The 24,402-nt window shown below is 42.7% G+C and overlaps 1 protein-coding gene across 1 annotated transcript; it reads right to left on the bottom strand.

Moving 5' to 3' along the window:
* Positions 1-9,282: 9,282 nt before the first annotated feature.
* ING4 (inhibitor of growth family member 4) lies at positions 9,283-23,387 on the bottom strand. The gene is made up of 8 exons (XM_088480929.1): positions 23,231-23,387; positions 22,198-22,269; positions 18,223-18,389; positions 13,173-13,287; positions 12,602-12,710; positions 12,320-12,464; positions 11,949-12,010; positions 9,283-11,243 (listed from the first exon to the last, which is right to left on the bottom strand). Exons 1-8 carry the CDS (start codon positions 23,265-23,267, stop codon positions 11,204-11,206), a joined length of 747 nt encoding a protein of 248 aa, XP_088337055.1. The 5' UTR covers positions 23,268-23,387; the 3' UTR covers positions 9,283-11,203.
* Positions 23,388-24,402: the final 1,015 nt, after the last annotated feature.

Genomic DNA, 24,402 nt, shown 5'->3' with positions numbered 1-24,402 from the left:
ATAGATAGATAGATATGAGATAGATATGGGGTAGATGGATATATATGAGATAGATAGATAGATAGATAGATAGATGGATATATATGAGATAGATAGATATGAGATAGATAGATAGATAGATAGATATGGGATGGATAGATAGATATGGGATAGATGGATATATATGAGATAGATAGATATGGGATAGATGGATATATATGAGATAGATAGATAGATAGATAGATATGAGATAGATATGAGATATATAAATAGATATGGGATAGATATGAGATATATAAATAGATATGGGATAGATATGAGATAGATATGAGATAGATATGGGGTAGATGGATGGATAGATATGAGATATATAGATATGAGATAGATAGATATGGGATAGATGGATAGATATTAGATATATAAATAGATATGGGATAGATATGAGATATATAAATAGATATGGGATAGATATGAGATAGATATGAGATAGATGGATAGATATGAGATATATAAATAGATATGAGATAGATAGATATGGGATAGATAGATAGATATGAGATAGATATGGGGTAGATGGATGGATAGATATGAGAGATGGATAGATATAAGATAAATATGAGAGATGGATAGATATGAGATATATAAATAGGTATGAGATAGATATGAGATATATAAATAGATATGAGATAGATGGATAGATATGAGATATATAAATAGATATGAGATAGATATGAGATAGATAGATATGGGATAGATAGATAGATAGATATGAGATATATAAATAGATATGGTATAGATATGAGATATATAAATAGATATGGGATAGATATGAGATATATAAATAGATATGGGATAGATATGAGATAGATGGATAGATATGAGATATATAAATAGATATGGGATAGATATGAGATAGATGGATAGATATGAGATAGATAGATAGATATGATATAGATGGATAGATATGATATATATAAATAGATATGGGATAGATATGAGATAGATAGATATGGGATAGATGGATATATATGAGATAGATAGATATGAGATAGATAGATAGATATGGGATAGATATGATATAGATGGATAGATATGATATATATAAATAGATATGGGATAGATATGAGATAGATAGATGGATATATATGAGATAGATAGATATGGGTTAGATGGATATATATGAGATAGATAGATAGATATGAGATAAATATGAGATAGATGGATAGATATGAGATATATAAATAGATATGGGATAGATATGAGATAAATATGAGATAGATGGATAGATATGAGATATATAAATAGATATGAGATAGATATGAGATATATAAATAGATATGGGATAGATATGAGATATATAAATAGATATGGGATAGATATGAGATATATAAATAGATATGGGATAGATATGAGATATATAAATAGATATGGGATAGATATGAGATATATAAATAGATATGGGATAGATATGAGATATATAAATAGATATGGGATAGATATGAGATAGATATGAGATAGATGGATAGATATGAGATATATAAATAGATATGAGATAGATAGATATGGGATAGATAGATAGATATGAGATAGATATGGGATAGATGGATAGATATGAGATAGATAGATAGACAGATAGATAGATAGATATGGGGTAGATGGATGGATAGATATGAGATATATAGATATGAGATAGATAGATATGAGATATATAGATATGAGATAGATAGATATGGGATAGATAGATATGAGATAGATAGATATGGGGTAGATGGATAGATACGAGATAGATCGATAGATATGGGGTAGATGGATGGATATGAGATAGATAGATATGGGATAGATGGATATATATGAGATAGATAGATAGATATGAGATAGATATGAGATAGATAGATAGATAGATAGATAGATAGATGTGAGATATATAAATAGATATGATAGATATGAGATATATAAATAGATATGGGATAGATATGAGATATATAAATAGATATGGGATAGATATGAGATAGATAGATATGAGATAGATATGGGGTAGATGGATGGATAGATATGAGATATATAGATATGAGATAGATAGATATGGGATAGATGGATAGATATGAGATATATAAATAGATATGAGATAAATATGAGATATATAAATAGATATGGGATAGATATGAGATATATAAATAGATATGGGATAGATATGAGATAGATATGAGATAGATGGATAGATATGAGATATATAAATAGATATGAGATATATAAATAGATATGGGATAGATATGAGATATATAAATAGATATGGGATAGATATGAGATAGATATGAGATAGATAGATATGAGATAGATAGATATGAGATAGATATGGGGTAGATGGATGGATATGAGATAGATAGATATGGGATAGATAGATATGAGATAGATATGGGGTAGATGGATGGATAGATATGAGATAGATAGATATGGGATAGATGGATAGATATGAGATATATAAATAGATATGAGATAGATATGAGATATATAAATAGATATGGGATAGATATGAGATATATAAATAGATATGGGATAGATATGAGATAGATATGAGATAGATAGATATGAGATAGATATGGGGTAGATGGATGGATAGATATGAGATATATAGATATGAGATAGATAGATATGGGATAGATGGATAGATATGAGATATATAAATAGATATGAGATATATAAATAGATATGGGATAGATATGAGATATATAAATAGATATGGGATAGATATGAGATAGATATGAGATAGATAGATATGAGATAGATAGATATGAGATAGATATGGGGTAGATGGATGGATATGAGATAGATAGATATGGGATAGATAGATATGAGATAGATATGGGGTAGATGGATGGATAGATATGAGATAGATAGATATGGGATAGATGGATAGATATGAGATAGATAGACAGATAGATATGGGGTAGATGGATGGATAGATATGAGATAGATAGATAGATAGATAGATAGATAGATAGATAGATAGATAGATAGATAGATATGAGATATATAAATAGATATGAGATAGATATGAGATATATAAATAGATATGGGATAGATATGAGATATATAAATAGATATGGGATAGATATGAGATAGATATGAGATATATAAATAGATATGGGATAGATATGAGATAGATATGAGATAGATAGATATGAGATAGATATGGGGTAGATGGATGGATAGATATGAGATATATAGATATGAGATAGATAGATATGGGATAGATGGATAGATATGAGATATATAAATAGATATGAGATAAATATGAGATATATAAATAGATATGGGATAGATATGAGATATATAAATAGATATGGGATAGATATGAGATAGATATGAGATAGATGGATAGATATGAGATATATAAATAGATATGAGATATATAAATAGATATGGGATAGATATGAGATATATAAATAGATATGGGATAGATATGAGATAGATAGATATGAGATAGATAGATATGAGATAGATATGGGGTAGATGGATGGATATGAGATAGATAGATATGGGATAGATAGATATGAGATAGATATGGGGTAGATGGATGGATAGATATGAGATAGATAGATATGGGATAGATGGATAGATATGAGATAGATAGACAGATAGATAGATATGGGGTAGATGGATGGATAGATATGAGATAGATAGATAGATAGATATGAGATATATAAATAGATATGAGATAGATATGAGATATATAAATAGATATGGGATAGATATGAGATATATAAATAGATATGGGATAGATATGAGATAGATATGAGATAGATATGAGATAGATAGATACGAGATAGATAGATATGGGGTAGATGGATGGATAGATATGAGATATAATAGATATGAGATAGATAGATACGGGATAGATATGAGATAGATAGATAGATAGATATGGGATAGATAGATAGACAGATAGATAGATATGGGATAGATATGAGATAGATAGATATGGGATAGATATGAGATAGATAGATATGGGGTAGATGGATAGATACGAGATAGATAGATAGATAGATAGATAGATAGATAGATATGGGGTAGATGGATGGATAGATATGAGATATAATAGATATGAGATAGATAGATACGGGGTAGATGGATGGATATGAGATAGATAGATAGAAAACACCCCATGGTCACTCAGCCGACTAATGGACACGCAGATGACCTGATGCTGCAGCCATGGACGCAGCTCGGATCAGTAATTTATGCAGGAGTGACACCTCCTGCTGCTAATAGAGTTATCACAGCTGCTACCATAGCAATACCATCTGAGGCTGAATCACCCCCTATATACGCGGCTCCGGTTTCATTCCTTTGAATAAGCTATTGGAATTATATGCAGTACAAGCCGTTGTTGTGGGTGTGGAGGTCTGCAACAATGAAACTGAGATTTACATTTGTGTATAAAGGAGTGAGAAATGCAAAACTACTTGTGTGCATGTAACTTTGTAAACGAGCTTTGATTTGTATTTTAGGAGTTAAACTGAATGTAAAACTGACCCAATTATGTGACTCCTCAGATTTGGCTAGTACTGTCCAGACACGCACAGTGGTATATTGGGTGACATTCATTTACAATTGCAGGGATCTGGTCTGGACATTGTAACATACAGATTCAAAATCTACACGACTTTGGGCCATATTCAATTAGCGGCGATATTATCGATGATTTTTCATGTAAAAATGGAGAAAACTTCTCTCCATTTTAAAAAAGGAGGAAAATGTGCAAAATTTCTATTTATGTGTAAAAATGTGTGGATTTCTTACAGAACCCTTTGGATAGCCCCCCTAATGATACTTTAGCGGAAAAAAAAAATTGTAAATTGCGTACTTTGGCAAAAAACGACTGCTGAATTTTCGGTAAATTATTTTTTTTTTTGTGAAAAATGCATTTAATGTTTTGGGGCTGGTATTTTGGAGGTACATAAAGATGCGCCAAGTGTTTTAAACATCGCTCATGGCTGGCGCAGGCGGTTTTTTTGTGGTTTTGAAAAAACCACCTGCGCCAGCCACATGCGTCGTTGGCAAAATCGGCCGCAAAACGGCTGATCGAGGCTGAATGGATGGCCGATTCACAAACGACAGCGAAAACGGACGATTTGCATCTAATTGAATACGGCCCTCTGTCAATTTCTGTTCATTCTAAAAAAACAACATTTTATTATGCTTGTATGTGCGTCCCCCATAATCCTCTATTTTGCACAATGATTATGTGCGAATGACTAGTAATTTGTTTTATAATTTTGTTAAAATGTTATACTTTTCATTAATCTCTGAATTATATCTTATATATAAAATTCTTTGGTCCGTTTATTTGTCTGTCCGGTTATGCACTCAAACACCCCTCCACCAACTGGGATGAAGTCCAGTTGGATCCTGATCAGGTTTTAGGGGGGTTAGGGTCCCGATCAGACCACACATTGGTGTACACTGGGCAGAACTTTAACTCGGGGAGCCTGTTCTGGGCCTTCCACTGGATGGATTTGGACAAAAACTTCACAGAGTGGTAAGTTTGGATCCCAGTCAGACCTCTCGTTGATGTACGCTGGGAAGGACTGTGAACTAGGGAGCCTGTTCTGGGCCTTCTACTGGATGGATTTGGATGAAAACTTCACAGAGGGGTGGCAATTGGTCTGGGATGCCTAATGGAGTGGTTGAGGTCTTGGTCGGACCTCACGGTGTAGTGCACCAGGCAGAACTTTGACCCAGGGAGCCTGTTTTGGGCCTTCCACTGGATGGATTTGGACATCACATAATTTGGATGAAAACTTCACCTTGGTAACATTGGATCCCAGAAGACATACTAAGGGGTTGAGGTCCTGGTCGGACCTCCCATTGGTGTACGCTGGGCAGAACTTTGACCCGGAAAGCCTGTTCTGGTCCTTCCACTGGAAGGATTTGTATTAAAACTCAACAGGGGGAGGCAGTTGGTCTGGGATGCCTAACCTAATAACTGCAAGATTTAAACCCGGGCAACACCGGGTACTTCAAGCTAGTATATTTATATAATGACAAGTTGAAAGTTTTCTTAAATTAAATGGATACCCATGGAATTAAAAAATATACAAGAGAGTTCCTATTAGGAATGTCCATCAAGTGTTTTTACCATTGATTGCAGGAAATGATCAACAGAAACCCTTCAAAGCTTTAAACCATTGACTAGCATCACTAGCTGGCGACACGTGGATGTGGCAGGCCAATCAGAGAAGGGGGTGGAGCTAGAAATTGTGCATTAAGAAAAATGAACACCTCACCATCAGACCCCTGAAATCGATGGTGGAGAAAAATCAGACCTCCACTAGTTCTCATGGAATTTATCATGAACGCAGATCAAGATGGGATTATGGAGGAAAACATTTCCTGTGCGTGCAGACTTCCTGTCAGTATACCGATTGGAAGACGCTGCTGCATAGCGGCTGTTGGAAAAGCGTTCATCTCTGAATCAGGCCCTTAGTTGCTTACTTTGCATTGCATGAAATGAATATACTATCCCCTTATTACATAAGGTAATGGTGGTGCTAGCGTACTGGCCACTGGCATCAGGGAGAGGAACTGGAGGCAGCTGTCTGCCATTATTAGCACTCACATTTGAAGGGAAATGAGTTCGACCACACCCTATGTCAGGCCTGGCCAACCTCTGGCTCTCCAGCTGTTGTGAAACGACGAGTACCAGCATGCTTTACCAGCTGATGAGTTTTAGGGTATGCCGGGACTGTTTCACAACAGCTGTTGAGCCACAGGTTGACCAGGCTTGCCCTATGTAATATCCCTGTGTAAGTTGCACAGATAAAGTGCATTAGGCATTATCCTTCAGGTCAGTAGTCGAAGTGGATATTTTGAAGAGTGGGCATGGAAATATCAGGGGGGCTTTACTAAGGCATCTCCAAATCCTGAGCCCCCCTGATATTTCCATAATCCCACTTCCTCTTCTCGCTCCTCCCAGCACACACCACGCTCCCTTCCCCTCACTCCTCAGCGGCATATTGAATTTTAACGTTGGCTGCGAGCCAATGACAGCTCGTAGACCGGCAACCACACCTCCGGTTGCCACTGATTGGCGGCCAGTCTGGAGCCAAGTGTAAAGAGGCAGCCTCTTGTTGACCGGTGCTGGGACAGTGACAGTTCCAGCGCCGGGTTGACGAAGTGAAGTGCCAGTATGACATACCGTTTCATACCAGCACTGCTTCAAGTTTAGCAATGTGTTCAAATGAAAGAATATATTTCGTGGTGGGCCAATTAAGGGAGTGATTAAGGGAATAGGGGAAAATGCCGGGTGGTCGGCCAAGGCAGCACATACCGCCAGGTGCAGCCATCCGATGATCGGGTCAGACATGTAAAATTTCACGTCTGACAGTTCGATCATCGCAGGCAGCCATACACTATGCAATTATTGTCCCCGTCCGCTGAGAATTGCCTTGCGTTTGTCCAGCTTAAAATAGGTATCCAAGGTGTTAAATTTGGAATTTAATGTGTTTTTAAAGCAATTGTGTAAAATAAGAATGATTAAGCCAAGTGAGACCATACATGTGTTCTTATGTGTAGCTTGCGTTGTTCTTTTGAATGCATCTACGTCTGGCTTAAGGCACACATCCACTAGACGGCAGGCAAAAGACTGCACGATTACCACATTGTAATTGTGCAGTCGTTTATCTGTCTGTGATGTGCCTACACTGAACGAGCAGTCGTTCAGTGTAGGCACATCAATTATCTGCAAACATGGTGAAGCTGACGATATCGTCAGGTTGTACAACATATATGTACGATGACAGATGTCTAAACTACCAGCGGGAGCGCGCATCGCTGGTCGTTTTAGACATTTTTAAAACAATCCTCAAACGATTTTCAAACGATAACGTTATCGTTCAATCGCTCAACTTAATCGTCTGGTGGATGGGCACCTTTAGTGCATTTGGACAGCACTGCAGGTTCTATTAATATATCCGGGATGTAGTCAGGACGCCAATAGTCACAATACAGACAGTGGCATCCCGACGGTCACACTCCAGACGGTATTGGGGTTAGGCACTAGGGGGAGGGTTAGCCTGTAGGAAGGGTTGGGCTGTGGGATGGGACGGTGGGTTAAGTGGAGGTCTACGGTAAGGGTTAAAACACCTACCAAAATCTGTTTTTGACAGTCGGGATTCCGTCCATCTGCATCCCGTACCCAACCCATATATTCATCTCTAACATCCTGTGTGTTTATATAAAGGCAATGTAACTTTTTAACATGCACTAAAAATTGCATTTCAGATGACCGTGTGAGGTTCACAGGTACTATACATAGTGCTGCAATGTAGGGCACTTTGACTATAAATAGAAGGAGTCGTTAGAATGTCAGACTCATATTGATTTAATAATCAATGCAACGGAGTTATATTATTTAAATGTCCTCCATTGGTTAGGGAGTGTTCATGCAATTGAAAGCACAGGCACAGATAAGGAATTGTGCGCCCCCATGTGTTTCTAGAAGGAGTAAGGTAATAGTGGATGCATCTTAAAGAAGGTTTCATGCAATGCAAAGTTGCACAAAGCATATTACACCGATTTTGAGATATGCGCTACTCACACAGCCACTGCGTCTATGCAAAAGACGACCACTGCCGGCTTGTGTGATCCGCTGCTACACTCTCCTAACCTTCTCCCCCCTTGTCGCCTAACCCTCCCCCTAGTGCCTAACCCTAAATCTAAACCCCCCCCCCGATACTTACCATCGGCATGACGGTGGTTGGTATTCTGCCACGATATAGTCAGTCGGCCTTCTGTGTGGAGGCACGCTGACTACATCCCCAGGGAAGGAATCGGATGCAGACTTGGGAGGGTGGCATCTTATACCGGCGCCATACTGAAAGTCCCTGAGCTCTTTAGTATGATCCATTCTACTGCTAACACTTGTCTATGGAGATTGCAGTGGCTGTATTCTTTATGTGCTAGTTAGCAATGAGTATGGCCGGAATGGCAATACACCCTAATTAGGAGAGGTGGCCACATGATTTTGGCCATGTAGTGCATATGGAAGTAATGTAGTAAACATCTCTAATAGATTCACTAAAACCTCCATGGTCGTTAGTGGACAGGGCATCTGGTGCTCAGGAGCAGGGCCCACTCTTTTGTGCATTGAACGTCTGCAACCTCATAATTTACAAGTAAATGCGAATTATGCCACTATATGTGCACAGAAGACACACAGGAATATTAGCACATTACAATTGTGCTGCGACTCTGCATTAAAGAAACCTCAGATTGCATCAGCAAGACTTAGGACACAGCACACACGTTTACTATGAATTTATTTCATTTTACTAGTAAGTCAGGAAAAGAACATACATTGGATTGTAGAGTTGGCACCACCAGATTGTGCCCATGGAAAGAAATGAATGCGGAGGGCTATGGAAGAGGAAGGAAGGGAGAGCTCACTCCATTATACAGTGACCTAAAGGACATACAAATTAGTGTTTCATGGTGAATACAGTAAAAGGTAGGAAAAGACTTTGGCAGTCCAGTTGACCGAGCATCATGAGTGGATGAGGAGCAGCAGTTCCAAAGGTTTCCTACCCCAAAATAAATAACAGGAGGCCTTTCAGACACACGCGGCGCTCATCGTAACAGGCGCAATCCTACGTGTGTACAGACACACACACATTCACTCACATACACTTTGCAATGAAAACTGTTTCGGAGAATACGCACAGCCCAACCTTGCTGTAGTGTAAACATTTGGTATTTAAATTCCAAGAACAAATAAAAGGAAGACAAGTGACTCAGCACCAAAATTCAGTAGTGGGAATGGCTGGGATCCAGGTCGGGGGAGAGAGGGAATGTAAGAGACCCGACCAGGTAAACTTGAAAGGGAAGGAAAAATGGTCAGGTTAAAATATAAAAGGGAAAAGAAGTAAAAAAAATAAAAATGAATGAAAAATGTTATGCCTACATTTATGTAATGTATAACCACACTGCTACTTTTGTAGTGCACTGGTCATGTAATGTGCCTCCAGTCTTTGCATCTATATAAAGGAAGCAGGAGTTGCCTCCTGCTGAGCAGACATGCTGGAGCCACAATCCACAGGGTTCCTGCAAGTGAGCTTTTGATTGGTATAAAGTTGTTGGGAAGCTCATGGAGATGCAGGGTAGAAGGGGGGTCTCTCTTCAGGACAGTGCTGATTAGGAGTCACTTCTCCTTTCAGACTGGTTCAGGACTGTATCCTTGTGGACAATGAAGACCCCACGGACTGTTTGAGCTCAGTCGCTACCAAGGGGGTAGAGAAGTGAAGAGCATGGCTCAGTAGCTTAACTAGGTGATTTACTTAACCCACGTTCAGGTACCCCATTACCCCAGGATCCTGGCAAGCAGGTGGGAGCCACAATGAAGAGATCCAGGTTAATCTAAATTAGGATCCAGTTGGAATCAGGAGGGAACACCGTTGGCATTTGTAGTATTGGTTAGTGTTATGTATGCTGCAGTTGCTTGTACTTTATAATCTTGTTACAATTTTTTTTTTTTTAAAGAAACTTTTCTAGACTGGTAGAAACATGGAAAAATTCACAAAAGGTGGGACTGTTAGGTGCAGCGAGTTGAAGGAGCAGCCTACATTATATTATTAGGATATAGAAAAATATTTTTGGAAAATTCACTTGGTAAAGAGTAAAAAGCATCTAGAACAGGGGAAGGCAACGTCCAGAACCCCAGCTGCTGTGGAACTGCACATCCCATCTCGCTCTGCCAGTTATAGCATGCCCGAACAGCCAAACTTTGGCAGGGCATTTCGGGGCAAGTGTAGTTCCACAGCTGCTAGAGTGTGGTACGTTGCCTACTCCTGATCTAAAAAGGTGGTGAGATGTCGTAGACAGCTGGGAACGGTTAGAAGATAAAGTTACTGCAAAGACATTTCTACGTAGAATGGGGAGTTGCAGACAACGCAAAGTTACAGCTGGGAAGAGATAGAGCGATTGGCACATGAAGTTTGCAGAATGACAAGGCAGAAGACAACATAGGCCGTGCTCCAATAACCATCCCCAACACATTGGGCGTTCCCTTCCCATACACAGCCATATGACAGCACCTGGGAAGAAATGTGTAATACTGTCATTAACACGAAAGGTAACTGTCCTCCTAGGATACACATAGAGAAGCAGGTACCACCCACTCCAACATTCTCTCTGGCTTCCCACCCATAGGGAGCCTTTGATGGATTTCTTATTTCTTCTTTCTCTCTTGAGAGCAGCGTGGACAGTACCTGCAGGAGAAAGAAAGATTGATGGGGACAAAGTGACAGTGAGAGGAATACAGAAAGGAAGTTAGATGATGATAGAGAACAATAGAGAAGAGAAAGTACAACATCAGTAATATGAAGAGATACAACAAAACTGGCATGCAAGACAGACAAAGACAACAAGGCAGATGGATGTGGTGGCTCTGTGGAGCTGCAGCACATAGTGGACAGTGGCCCCAAAGAGGAGCTAGAAGGACATCGCTATGCAGCAATTAAAAGAGGAGGAATACAGGGCAGATATAGCGTTCCCGCTAGGCTGTTTTAGCGGGGCATCGCACACTGCCCTATTTCTAAAGGCCAAAAGCACCCTGCTGAAACAGCCTGCGGTGTAGAGGTCACCACCGGTGAATGGATACACATCATCCATTCACACGGAAAGCAGTGTGAAGACACTCCCCCTTTTCCTTGGCCACGCCCCCTTTGTGCTCTCTCACTCTAGGTCCGGTGCCGGACTTAGAGTGAACACTTCTTCTAAGGAGCAGCAAGGAAGGCAGGGTGGTGGAACCAAGGGCTAGCACGAAGACAGGATGGTTAAGCCAATGATCAGCAAATAAGACAGAAAAAAGGCAATGAGGAGGAGTAAGGTAATTCGTGGAGAATAAACATCAGTGGTTTTGAGTACAAGACATGAAAATGGGAAATGTCACAATCACTGGAGGAAACACTAACCATTTTCCACGAGGTTTCGTTGCAAGTCCAACGCAGGCAAAATGAAACCATTCGATTGAACACTGAGGGAATGAAGTGGGTGTAAGTGTGAGCACAACTACCATACGCACAATAGGTCATAATACATTTGACAAACGCTACTGTGGAAGAGAGAGAGTAGATGGAGGAGGTTTCATCTAAAGCCCAATAAGCTGATTGTGGAGATACAAGATGGCCAAAGCACTAATGGCAACCAACTAATTATATGGAGAAGAAACTATGGGTTCTATATCCTATAATATTTATAGCTAGTGGAGTTACGGGATCGATTAGCCTACTTGCCCCATGGACACCTGCTCAGCAAGAATCACTCCAGGTACAAATACACTCACATCTGGGTTATCACAGCCGATCATCTCTCCATAGGACACTTGATGGCACAGGCAGTATGTAGGTTCATTGGGGTCCACAGGCATATCCAGCACATCAGAAGGGTGCACCTTCCCAAAATTACTAGCAGGAGCCCCATATTCCACCCTGAGAAGAAAGAAAGAGGACCGCACTGATGCAATGTACTGAAGCATACTGCCTCTGACTGACGCACTTTTCCCTGGACTGATTCTTCCCACAGTCACCAAACGCCTCTATTATTCCCCAGAAAATAGACCACTTACGTCTGAACGAGTTTGATCTTCTTCTGTCCACTCTTTGCTGTCTCGTCGTCTGAGTTCTTCACCTTTGACCTGATCTTTGGGGCTTTCTTCTCCTTCTGACCTCTGCCTTCTGCAGGAAGGATAATCAGAGTGTTATCCCAATGTTGGGACAGGAAGAAAAGGGTGTAGGGGCCAGATCTGGGGGTAAGAAAAAAGAAGTGATGGTTTATTGGGAAAGCTTGTGGGCTAAGGGTGGAAGAATTCAATATGCCCCATGGTGGAAGCTCAATCTGTAGATCTTGACCAAGGCTAAAACAGCGCTTAGATACAGTATACAGGGCTAAAAGAAAATTGTGGGGACAGCAAGCAAAGCAGTCATGGCGGAGGTAGAGAGGAGATCCTGGGAGGACATATGTAGTAAAAAACATATGTAGTTCCAGAGCAGGGCATTATTAGCCTGGGAAGAGGATACACAGCAGCATGGTTGTGACTTTACAGCGGCGGGATGGTCAAAGTACATGCAGAACCCAGGAAAGGCTAAGCAGAATTTTTAGGACAAGAGAATGGCCAGGCGTGGGGTCAAGCTGCTCACTCTTTTTGCCTTTGCTAGAGCAGCTGTCATAGTCGCTGGATTCAATGTGCTTCTCCTTCAGATCAGCTTCAAACCGGGCAAGGTCTGTGTCCAACCTCCGAATGTGTTTGTCTACCTGGGGAAAGAGGAGAACATCAAACATGGGAGGACAAAAAGGAACCTATCCAGAATTCCACCGTTCCTCCACTGTGAGGCCACTATGGGGTTTATGTATTGAGTAGTGAAAAGCGTGGAGAAATCAACTAGTGGAGAAGTTGCCCATCGCAACCAATCAGCTTTGAAGTAGCATTTATCAAGTACAGTCTATAACACAAAATATAGGAGCTGATTGGTTGCTATGGGCAACTTCGCTTTTCACTGCTTGATACATAAACCCCTAAAACCCTTATTCGTGCCCTTGTCATCTCTCACTTGGACTATTGTCACCTCCACTCTTCTGGTCTTCCTCTCTCCCCCTCTTACACAAATCTTCAATTCTGCAGATTGTCTTATCTTCCTATCCTGTCACTTTGAGTCGACCGCTCCTGTCCTTCAACTCCTTCACTGACCGTAGCCAGTTAAAAGTCCTCACACGAACCTTCAAAACTTCCATTAGAAAAGTGATAGTAGAATAATATGGGGAGGATTAGGAGAATTGGGAGGAGCCTGTGCTGTCACACGTAACTTTCCAGTGCCCAGATTCTTCCAGAATAATCTATACCCCAATGTCCCATATTCTTAGACTGTACACTGGGTAGGGCCATCTTTACCTTGTTGTTTTCTCATGATTTCCTTTATGTGCAGCACTGTGTAATATGTTGTCACTTCATAAATAAAGGACGATAAAGAGTATGGGGGGGGGGGGAGAGATGTACTAAGCTCTGGGAAGTGATAACTTGGAGAGTGATAAACTACCAACCAACCAGCTCGTGTCATTTTTCACAGCCTGTAACATGACAGTTAGGAGCTGAATGGCTGGTAGTTTATCACCCTCCAGAGCTTAGTACATCATCCCCTATAAAACATAGCTGGATCAGAGACTTCTGTCACAGGAATCTGTTAACCCGTGGCTGCGGAGGGTTCTCTCACCCCTGTGCTGAGGCCATTTTCTGACGTTACAGCTCGTCTCGTACCCACAAAAATTATACCTTGTCGTCATTTAGAAGACTTTGTATTTTCAGATACTACCATTATTCTTTTTACTCAGTCTAACATGTGAAAAAAAGTGTTTATTGAAATTCCAAGCAAGGGAGCCAAAAGCAAACATGATTTTTTTTTTGTCTTAATAGCACCATAAAGAAATACTTTGTGGTTCTTCTTTCTCCAATAATCCACCTTTCCAAATTATTAATAAGCAAACTTCTGTGTATTGGTTTTGAAAAAAAAATAATAATAAAACAATCTGCACTTTAATAGAAAATGCATTTTACTTTCTTTTAAACGCTTCATGTGTACAGTAGCCAAACAAGGCCTAATAATTTAAAATCTGAACAGCCAGTTATTACTAATAAAGCCCGTGGGACAAAGTTCTAGGAGTAGAGGAGACAAACCAGGCACACAAACACACACATACAGAAGGAAGAGTTATCCTCTACAAGAAACCAAAGAAACAACCCCAAGCAAAAGCCAGAGGCATAAGGGCGGGCTTCCAGTGTCCCCCATGAAAATCAGAGATAAGGATTTATCAAGTAAGAACCAAAATATAATTTTCTCATTCATCCACGGGGGACACCAGGATGTCCCAAAGAAAGGGCGACCTGTGAGAGTAGGCACTCAAGTCAGAGACCTTCTGAGCAGAGGAGATAGCTAGGAGAAACACCGTCTGCCACTTGAGACACCACAGGAGCCCGTAGGGCCAGAACCAGGACCAATGGGGCAACCAGGCGAAGAAAGGGAGGTTGAATGTGAAGCACACCCCAGGAAAAAGGTCGGCACTGCAGGAATAAGCGCAATCTTCTACAGAAAATAGACTGAGGGGGCCGAGTCCGACCCCTTCTGGAGAAAGGACAGTAGTTTGGAGCGGCAATAAACCGCTGGATCTAGCTTCCTGATGGAACACCAGGCAAAGTAGGTCCGCTACACACGACGGTGATATGCCTTGGCAAAAAAATGTTTTTGCAAAACAAGGTGCGCACAACAGAGTCGGAAAGAACCCTCAAGGAGGGCTGTCTCGATAACCTTGCCGTCAAAACCAGGCAAGGAAGATCCGGAAAAGGAACGGATCTTGAGTGAGAAGGTCCGGCCTAAGAGGAAGACACCAAGGGGGAGCCACAGACTTTCGTCTACCAGCCTCTGCATGGCCAATTTTGTGCCACCAGGATGGCTGACCCGCTCTCTAACTTCAGCTTGCGGAGGACATGAAGCAACATTGACACCAGTGGAAAGGAGGTATATTAGCGGAAACGTCCATGGTGCTTCCACCAGTTGGGCTTCCGGAACCTGAGTCCTGGAGCAGTAACAAGCAAGCTCAAGATTGTGGCGGGAGGCCATTAGGTCTATGGAAGGATAGCCCCTGCGTCCCACCAACAGTTGGTGAAACGCTGCGGGATGCATCACCAGGCAAAGAAAAAAAGAAAAGAAATAGGCCCCCCGATTCTTAGGACTTCCCACCGGTGATTAGTGCCGATGGGAAGAATATACGTGAGGGACACTTTACATCCGCAGTGCTAAGGTCTACGCGAATGATGAGCCCCACTCTTTCTCCACAGTGAAGGGGTTAAAAGGAGTTGTCCAATTAATCATCCAAATTAGATCACCCTGCCCCCAAATTGCAACAGACATTACAAGCTTGGTGTAAATGCACACTTGCCCAAGCAGAGGTGTGCCATTAATACAGAATCTGACTGGAAAGGAGCCACAGCCAATCCGGTGTCACAAAAGTTACCTCCCATCTAAAGCAGAGAATGCCACGGATGGTGGGGACGCTCCTGCAATAGAAGAGCTTTGCTCCTTTTCCTGTGATTAAGATCAGGGAACAGTACAGTTAGTGCAATGCACTAACGAGGAGTGCGGGCACTACTGAAAGCATTGTCCAAAAGTGACAACCAAGATAGACCACATAAGCAATAGGTTATATAATTATAGGATAACGCCACATAAATAGGTTTTGCCAAATGGTAACAGTGTTTATTCATATAGCGCTTTTCACCAGAAGGTCTCCAAGGTCCTTTACATTTGCAAACAAAGCAAAACATATTACATGGAGGGCAGCCACCTTGGGCGCAGTACAATGGTTACAGTGGGTGAAAACCAAAGCATGAAATACAAAGTACAAACACAAGACCCACAGTATCTGAAGAGTGATCATTCTACCCACAAAAGGTACCAGGTGAGCCAGCCATCTCGGGCACACCAGAGAACCAACAAGATAGGGAAAGAGATATTCTTCACCCAGGGAGCGCAATGAATACATTTATTAAAATATACAATTTAACATATAAATTAATAATTAAGTACAGAGAGCAAAACACACATAAATAAATATGTAAAATCTGTGTATACCTCCGGTACTCTTAGTTGATGAAAATTTCTATATAAAAACATAAAGTCCATAAAGTGAACGGTGAGCAAAGCGCCTATATCCTTAATTTCACTCCGCTGTTGGGATCGAGAAATTTGTCATACTGCCAAAAGTTCAAACTCACCAGTACAAGGTGCAAAGTGCTGTATTGTAAACAAACTTGTTAAAAGGTCCCGTAGCACTTCCCGGAAAGTAGAGGGAGGTAGCTGGACTTCACTGTAATTATTAGTCTCTATGCTATGCCCGACCTCCAAATTACAGGCTGTCAGTACGGGGGGGGAGAGTGGCGGACCACATGCATAATGGACCCGGCACCATTCTCAACCTCATGCAGTCTCGTATAATGCCATCAGCCGGAAAGAGGGGAGGGGTGATCAGATCCTCTCTTACCCTCCTACTAGAGGCCGATGTATTATGCCGCCACGGCAGTCCCAGCGTGGTAGGTATAGCGCTTGGTCTCACAGTGTTTTAAAGGACAAATCAAGGTACCAGATGCTGGAATCCTGGAGTCCTAACCGGTTTCTCTGCCAATGTTTAGGGGCAGTTTAATCAGAGGGTGAAAGGCACACTACACAGGATACAGTGGGTGGTATAAGCTATACAAGGAGATATAAATACACTTTGGGGAGATGAAGTGCGAAATACAAACGAGATACCCACAGAATCCTCGTTAGGGTGCCCAAACCACGTACTTTTCGCACCTTTCTGCTCGCCTCCTCAGGAGGGGGCATGCAGAAATGCCGATGCAGCAACAAATGAATTGCTCTGTCGAACTCCCAGCACTGACAGCCACTGGCGCTAACAATTAAATCCACCCCCCATATGTATTTTTTACCCACTTACGAAACTACCAATGGAGGCAGCCATCTTGGGTTGCTACTTAGACTATTAGGAGGGAAATAAGGAAAAAAAAAAAAAAAATTCACCCCACAGAATACCCCCAAAGTACAAATTGCATAATACGAACAGCGAGATAAACACAGAATCATCAATTTGGGGGTTTCCCATGCTCAGGTGTTTTCCTAGGCTGACAGTGTATAGTTCAATATAATTCAGCCATATCGGAACTTTATACCAACTGATTAGAACCGATGCCGTCTATATGGATCATTGAATGATCACCAAGAACTGTAGGGATTTGGGAGATAATAGTTGTATTCTCCCCAATCACCATAACTTTTGATTAACAGTTCTTTTTTTACTACTATCAAACAAACTTTTTTGCAATCACCATTTATTTTTATTTTTTTTTAAACACCGATATCACACTCTTACAACAGTTTACATATCCTTTTATACTGACCCTAATATTATGTGCTTATAATTTCACACTAGTACCTTTGTTCTTTTATTTTACCTTTTTCTCAATTAAATACTCCCTAACTTATAAACAATTTTGTTATAATATCACAGGAGCTTCAGTGTCCAGCTCATCACAACCCCCTGGTAGCAGTGTCCCACAGATAGGATGGAGGAAATACAGAATGACGTGTGGGATACCGGGTGGGCTGTGAGCTATTGCTCCTGACTAGCAGCATGTTACTCACTCACCATCTCGTAAGTCTGCATGGCCAGCTGCACCTTGTCGTCCCCGTACTCTTTGCACTTGCCGTACGCCTCCTGTACTTGTCTGAGGAGCTGCAGCTTTTCCTCTGAGCTCAGAGTGCGGGCGCTGCTCATATACTGACAGGACAGGCGATCTATGTGACACTTCAGATCTAGGGGAAAGAATAAAAGGTTCATAGAGACACTAGGCAAGAAAAGTATAATTGGAGAAAGGGTAGATTTACTACTTCATGAAGTGTGCTATTCCCTATGAAGCTCAGTGAGAGCAGGCAACCACCAGGGCACACCATGTGCAGGTCAGCGAGAGTGGGCAACCACCAGGGCACACCATGTGCAGGTCAGCGAGAGTGGGCAACCACCAGGGTGCACCATGTGCAGGTCAGCGAGAGTGGGCAACCACCAGGGCACACCATGTGCAGGTCAGCGAGCGTAGGCAACCACCAGGGCACACCACGTGCAGGTCAGCGAGAGTGGGCAACCACCAGGGCACACCATGTGCAGGTCAGCGAGGGTGGGCAACCACCGGGGCACACCATGTGCAGGTCAGCGAGTGTGGGCAACCACCAGGGCACACCATGTGCAGGTCAGCGAGTGTGGGCAACCACCAGGGCGCACCATGTGCAGGTCAGCGAGTGTGGGCAACCACCAGGGCGCACCATGTGCAGGTCAGCGAGTGTGGGCAACCACCAGGCCACACCATGTGCAGGTCAGCAAGAGTGGGCAACCACCAGGGCACACCATGTGCAGGTCAGCGAGAGTGGACAACCACAAGGGTACACCATGTGCAAATTAGTGAGAGCAGGCAACCACCAGGGCACACCATGTGCAGGTCAGCGAGAGTGGGCAATCACCAGGGCACACCATGTGCAGGTATAGCGACAGTAGGCAATCACCAGGGCACACCATGTGCAGGTATAGCGACAGTGGGCAATCACCAGGGCACACCATGTGCAGGTATAGCGAAAGTAGGCAACCACGAGGACACTCGAAAAGACAAGGGAATAAATACATCAGCACACACCTTCAAAATTACATAAGAAGCCCCCGTATTATTATCATGAATGAGTTATTCTATTTGGGGATGCTGTCTGCTGACAAAGGTAATAGTTAACCAATAACATTCAGGACAGATACATTGAAACAATGTTGCTTCGCTGTCAGTTTCAGACTGTGTAACAGGAGCTCATTAGTATCTCAGTGTCCTTGTAACTAGGACAATTGTTTAAATGTATCAACATTGTTTCACCGTCACTGTCCTGAACATTCTAACAGCCACAACAGTTATCTATCAGAGGCTGCAGCGAGAGATCTCACAATATTCATTAGAATGGTGAATGGTAATGGACAGCACTTTGTGATGGCATTATGTATTAGAGAGATGTAAATGGACTCTTGATACACAGCTTGAAAATAACAGGTAGTGGCTACATTGGTTTATATAGCTCTACTGAACACTCTAATGACAGTAGATTAAAATAGGCTGTAGTGAGAGATTTCATAGTATCAAATTGATAAAGTGAATGACCACAGACTGTGATAGCAGTATGTAATATTAGACTTACATATTAATTTAGGTCATGATACAAACAGAGGATCTGAGAGCCAGGAATTCCAGGCTAATAAATAACATATATTTAGAGAAGGAGATCAGCAAACCTATTAGGGTACAGTAAATGTCAATGACAATACAATTAACAACAAGAACATATACTCTGACTCAATAAAGTCAATTTGTTATACAGCAACTGACAATATATTGGCAAATGTGACCTACGTATGTCTCTTTTTATGAAAATGTACTGAATATAATTATCTATTTAAAATTTATATATAAATTTATATATATATATATATATATATATATATATATATAAATAAATGTGGAATTGTATCAATGGATACAGAATGAAGTATTGATACTGTTGTGGTTAAGAGACATCACATACCTACCTTTAAATCATTAGCTGAGCTAATATAATAAAAACTAACTGATTACAGATTAAGAGAGAGTAAGTGGATAATATTAAATAAAAACATATAAATACATTGGTCGGATGAGTCAAGATTTAATTAATAAATAACTTTATTTGCAGAGATTGAGACTTCTGGTGCACACACACGTAACGATCAGTCAGCGATACGATATCACTGGCTGATCGTACTGCACCCTCCCTGGTGTACTGGATGATCAATATCGCTCATCCAGCACACCACCTACTTACCGACGACTATAGCGACCCGCAATCAACGATCGCGGGTCCCTATAGTAACCTGCTCCATTTCGAGCAAGTTGACCGGCACGCACGGCCGATATCGCTATCTTCAATACGCGGCCGCACATCGCTGGTGAGTTTATAGGGACCATTTAAATGAGCGATTTGAACGATAACGATATCGTTCAAATCGCTCATTTAAATCGCTACGTGTGTACGCACCATAAGTGGTTCAAATCAGATTGACTAAACTCTATATTATTAACTATAATTGAGTATAACGTAATCCTTATCCTCTCATCACCTCTACGAATTAGACCTCAGCATAAATATCTTAAAAATATCCATTGATGAATCAATTAGGACACTTTTTTTCACTACTCTTTAATTTTTTAACCTCTATTTCGCTGGCCATTGTCCCATAAAGAGACGTTTTAACGCATATCTAATAAACGTTACGTTTTTATTTGAACAAATATAATCATTGTGCGCCCTTTTATAGACGAAACCTCTTGCTTCTTGTATTAATGGTTAACCACCAGGAAACACCATGTGCAAATTAGTGAGAGTAGGCAACCACCAGAGCACAACATGTGCAGGCAATCACCAGGACACACCATGTGCAGGTATAGCGAGTATAGGCAACCACCAGGACACACCATGTGCAGGTCAGCGAGAGCAGGCAGCCACCAGGGCACACCATGTGCAGGTCAGCGAGAGTGGGCAACCACCAGGGCACACCATGTGCAGGTCAGCGAGAGCAGGCAGCCACCAGGGCACACCATGTGCAGGTCAGCGAGAGCAGGCAGCCACCAGGGCACACCATGTGCAAGTTAGTGAGAGCAGGCCACCATCAGGACACACCATGTGCATGTCAGCGAGAGCAGGCAGCCACCAGGGCACACCATGTGCAGGTCAGCGAGAGCAGGCAGCCACCAGGACACACCATGTGCAGGTATACCAAGTGTAGGCAACCACCAGGACACACCATGTGCAGGTATACCAAGTGTAGGCAACCACCAGGACACACCATGTGCATGTCAGTGAGAGCGAGCAATCACCAGGACACACCATGTGCAGGTATACCAAGTGTAGGCAACCACCAAGACACACCATGTGCAGGTCAGTGAGAGCGGGCAATCACCGGGACACACCATGTGCAGGTCAGTGAGAGCGGGCAATCTCCGGGACACACCATGTGCAGGTCAGTGAGAGCAGGCAATCACCAGGACACACCATGTGCAGGTCAGTGTAGAGATGGCCATCGGTGTGGTTACCATCGATGGCATTTTTTGCAAGTGGCCATCTATGCAATAGATGACCATCGATGGTTTCAACAACTGATGGTCATCCCTGGCCTTTGACGGACCCGTGGGCCAATCAGACCAGGGGGCGGGGCTTAGCAGATGTTGGGAGCGGAGCTATTCTCCATGTCCTGGCACCTTGCAAAAAAATTATATATATTCATTTATGCTTTACCATCGATGGAGGTAAACCATCTGGTTCTTCCCCGTCAATGGTAAAAGCATTCGACGTTGGCCATAAACCATCAATGATTATTAAACATCGATGGTCAATGGCCATCACTAGTTCAACCAGGACACACCATAAGCAGGTCAGGGATAGCAGGCTATCATCTGTCATACTACATGTAGGGAATTGGGGGTAATACATACAGGTTGTAGGGCAGTGAAAGCAGATTCTCCATATGCAGAAACATAGACAGTGAACAGTCTTCCACACTCACCTTCTGTTCTCTGGTCCAGGTCTCTCATCAACTGGAAGTTCCTTTGAAGCTCAAATGGCAAATTTTCTATACCTGTAAAGGATTATCTGTCATTATATATGTCCAAGTCACCCAATGAACCCACCCCCATACAAGCCCCCCTCCCCCACAGGATTTTCTCCCTCCATCCATGTCAGTCCCCGGGATATCCCCTCGTCTCTCCATGTCAGCCCCTAGGATATCCCCCCTTCTATTCATGTCAGCCCATGGGATGTTTCCCCCTGTCTCTCCATGCCAACCCTCAGGATTCTCCCCCCCCCCCATCTCTCCATGCCAGCCACCAGTATATACCCCCCACTTTCTCCATGTCAGCCCCAGTATACCCCCCCTTCTCCATGTCAGTCCCCAGGATATCCCCCCCCTTCTCAGTGTCAGTCCCCAGGATATCCCCCCCCCTTTCTCCGTGTCAGTCACCAGGATATCCCCCCCCCTTTCTCCGTGTCAGCCCCCAGGATATCCCCCCCCTTTCTCCGTGTCAGCCCCCAGGATATGCCCCCCCCCCTTTCTCCGTGTCAGCCCCCAGGATATGCCCCCCCCTTTCTCCGTGTCAGCCCCCAGGATATGCCCCCCCCTTTCTCCGTGTCAGCCCCCAGGATATGTGCCCCCCCTTTCTCCGTGTCAGCCCCAAGGATATCCCCCCTTTCTCCATGCCAGCCCCCAGGATATCCCCCCCTTTCTCCATGCCAGCCCCCAGGATATCCCCCCTTTCTCCATGCCAGCTCCTAGGATATCCCCTCTTTCTCCATGCCAGCTCCTAGGATATCCCCTCCCCTTTCTCCATTCCAGCCCCTAGGATATTCCCCCACTATGTACAACCTCTCTAGGATATATCTTAGTGTATACAGCACACATCTGCTCTCTGTCCCCTCATATGAGGTACGCAGCATATCTCTCAGGGCGCCAACACTAATATTTACACAGATAACCTGGTACAGAACACATTCCTGTCCTAACACTGTACACAGGAACTGTCCCCTCACTACCCATCACTTACTGTCCAAATAATGCTCCAGGTACATGCCAGCCGCCATCTTCAGCGACAAAGGCGCGACTTCCGTCCAGCGGACTTAGCGTCTCTCTGGCGTTTTCCCCGTCGCCATCTTGACTGTGGCGCGAGACATGATCCCCGCTCCAGCCACTGAACTGCCACTGCAGGGTCCCGACCACTAGAGCCCCCAAGCAACTCCCGACGTTCCTGACCCCGTTACAGGAGGCAGGGGAGCCATTTTGTCAGAGACCGCGGTCCATGGCTGCCTCCATTGTTCCACAATCATCTGCTCCAAGCGTTGAGTATGGTTCTCGAAGCTAGATAATCAGATGCAGTCAGTAATAATATGAATAATATTATTTATCAGCTACAGGTAGACACTGTGGCTTTCCAATTATTGTGGATTAACAGCTACAGGGCTACCTATTGTCAACTTCTCTTCAAGACCAACCTTGAAGTCCTTTAGATATAGCTTTAAGAGTTTTCATATGCTGTGCCTGATTCAGAGTGGCATGCAAAGAGCGCGCAACCCTGTATGGCCGCAGAAGACAGATTCATACTTGCTTACTCTCACGGCATGGCCGGGAGGCTCCCGAAAATTGTTTGGAGCTCCCGTATGCCCGGAATTTAAAAAATAAATAATAGATATGTCCTACTCAGATTTAGGCCTATTCATTATGTGGGAAAAAAAACCAGTGACATAGTATTTCCTCACATTCACAGATCTATAATTTTATATTGCTACTTTCTACTTCAGGGTCCATAGGGTATCCACAGGATACCTTGGGGTATAGGTGATGACGTCAGGCATCGGGCACCATAGAGTTAAGCTTTCAGCCTCCCAGGATGCACTAGGGTCCCCCTCCTATACCCCGCCCCCGAGCCAAGGCATCTCAGTTTAGTTTGGTTTGGTGCCCGGCCGGAGTCGGATGCACCTGTTAGAGGAGGGCCATGAAGAGCCCCTGAAGTTTTTGTCTTTGCAGCTGTGGCTGCACATCTGGAAGTACAGCATGGACAGTCAGCCCTGACGTCCATGCTGTCTTCCCTACACCCCCGCCGGTACCAGAACGCCGGTACCGATCCGGGGATGCTGGTAAGCATCTGGGGTCACAGCTAGCGGTGACCCCAGATGTTTGGGACCATGGCCGGATCCAAAGGGGACTACAAGGTAAGCAGCA

Source organism: Taudactylus pleione, unplaced genomic scaffold (genome assembly GCF_031769625.1).
Source record: "Taudactylus pleione unplaced genomic scaffold, aTauple2 ptg000258l, whole genome shotgun sequence".
Taxonomy (NCBI): Eukaryota; Metazoa; Chordata; class Amphibia; order Anura; family Myobatrachidae; genus Taudactylus; species Taudactylus pleione.
The sequence above is the reverse complement of the archived record's forward strand: the minus strand, read 5'-3'. Positions and strand labels throughout refer to the sequence as shown.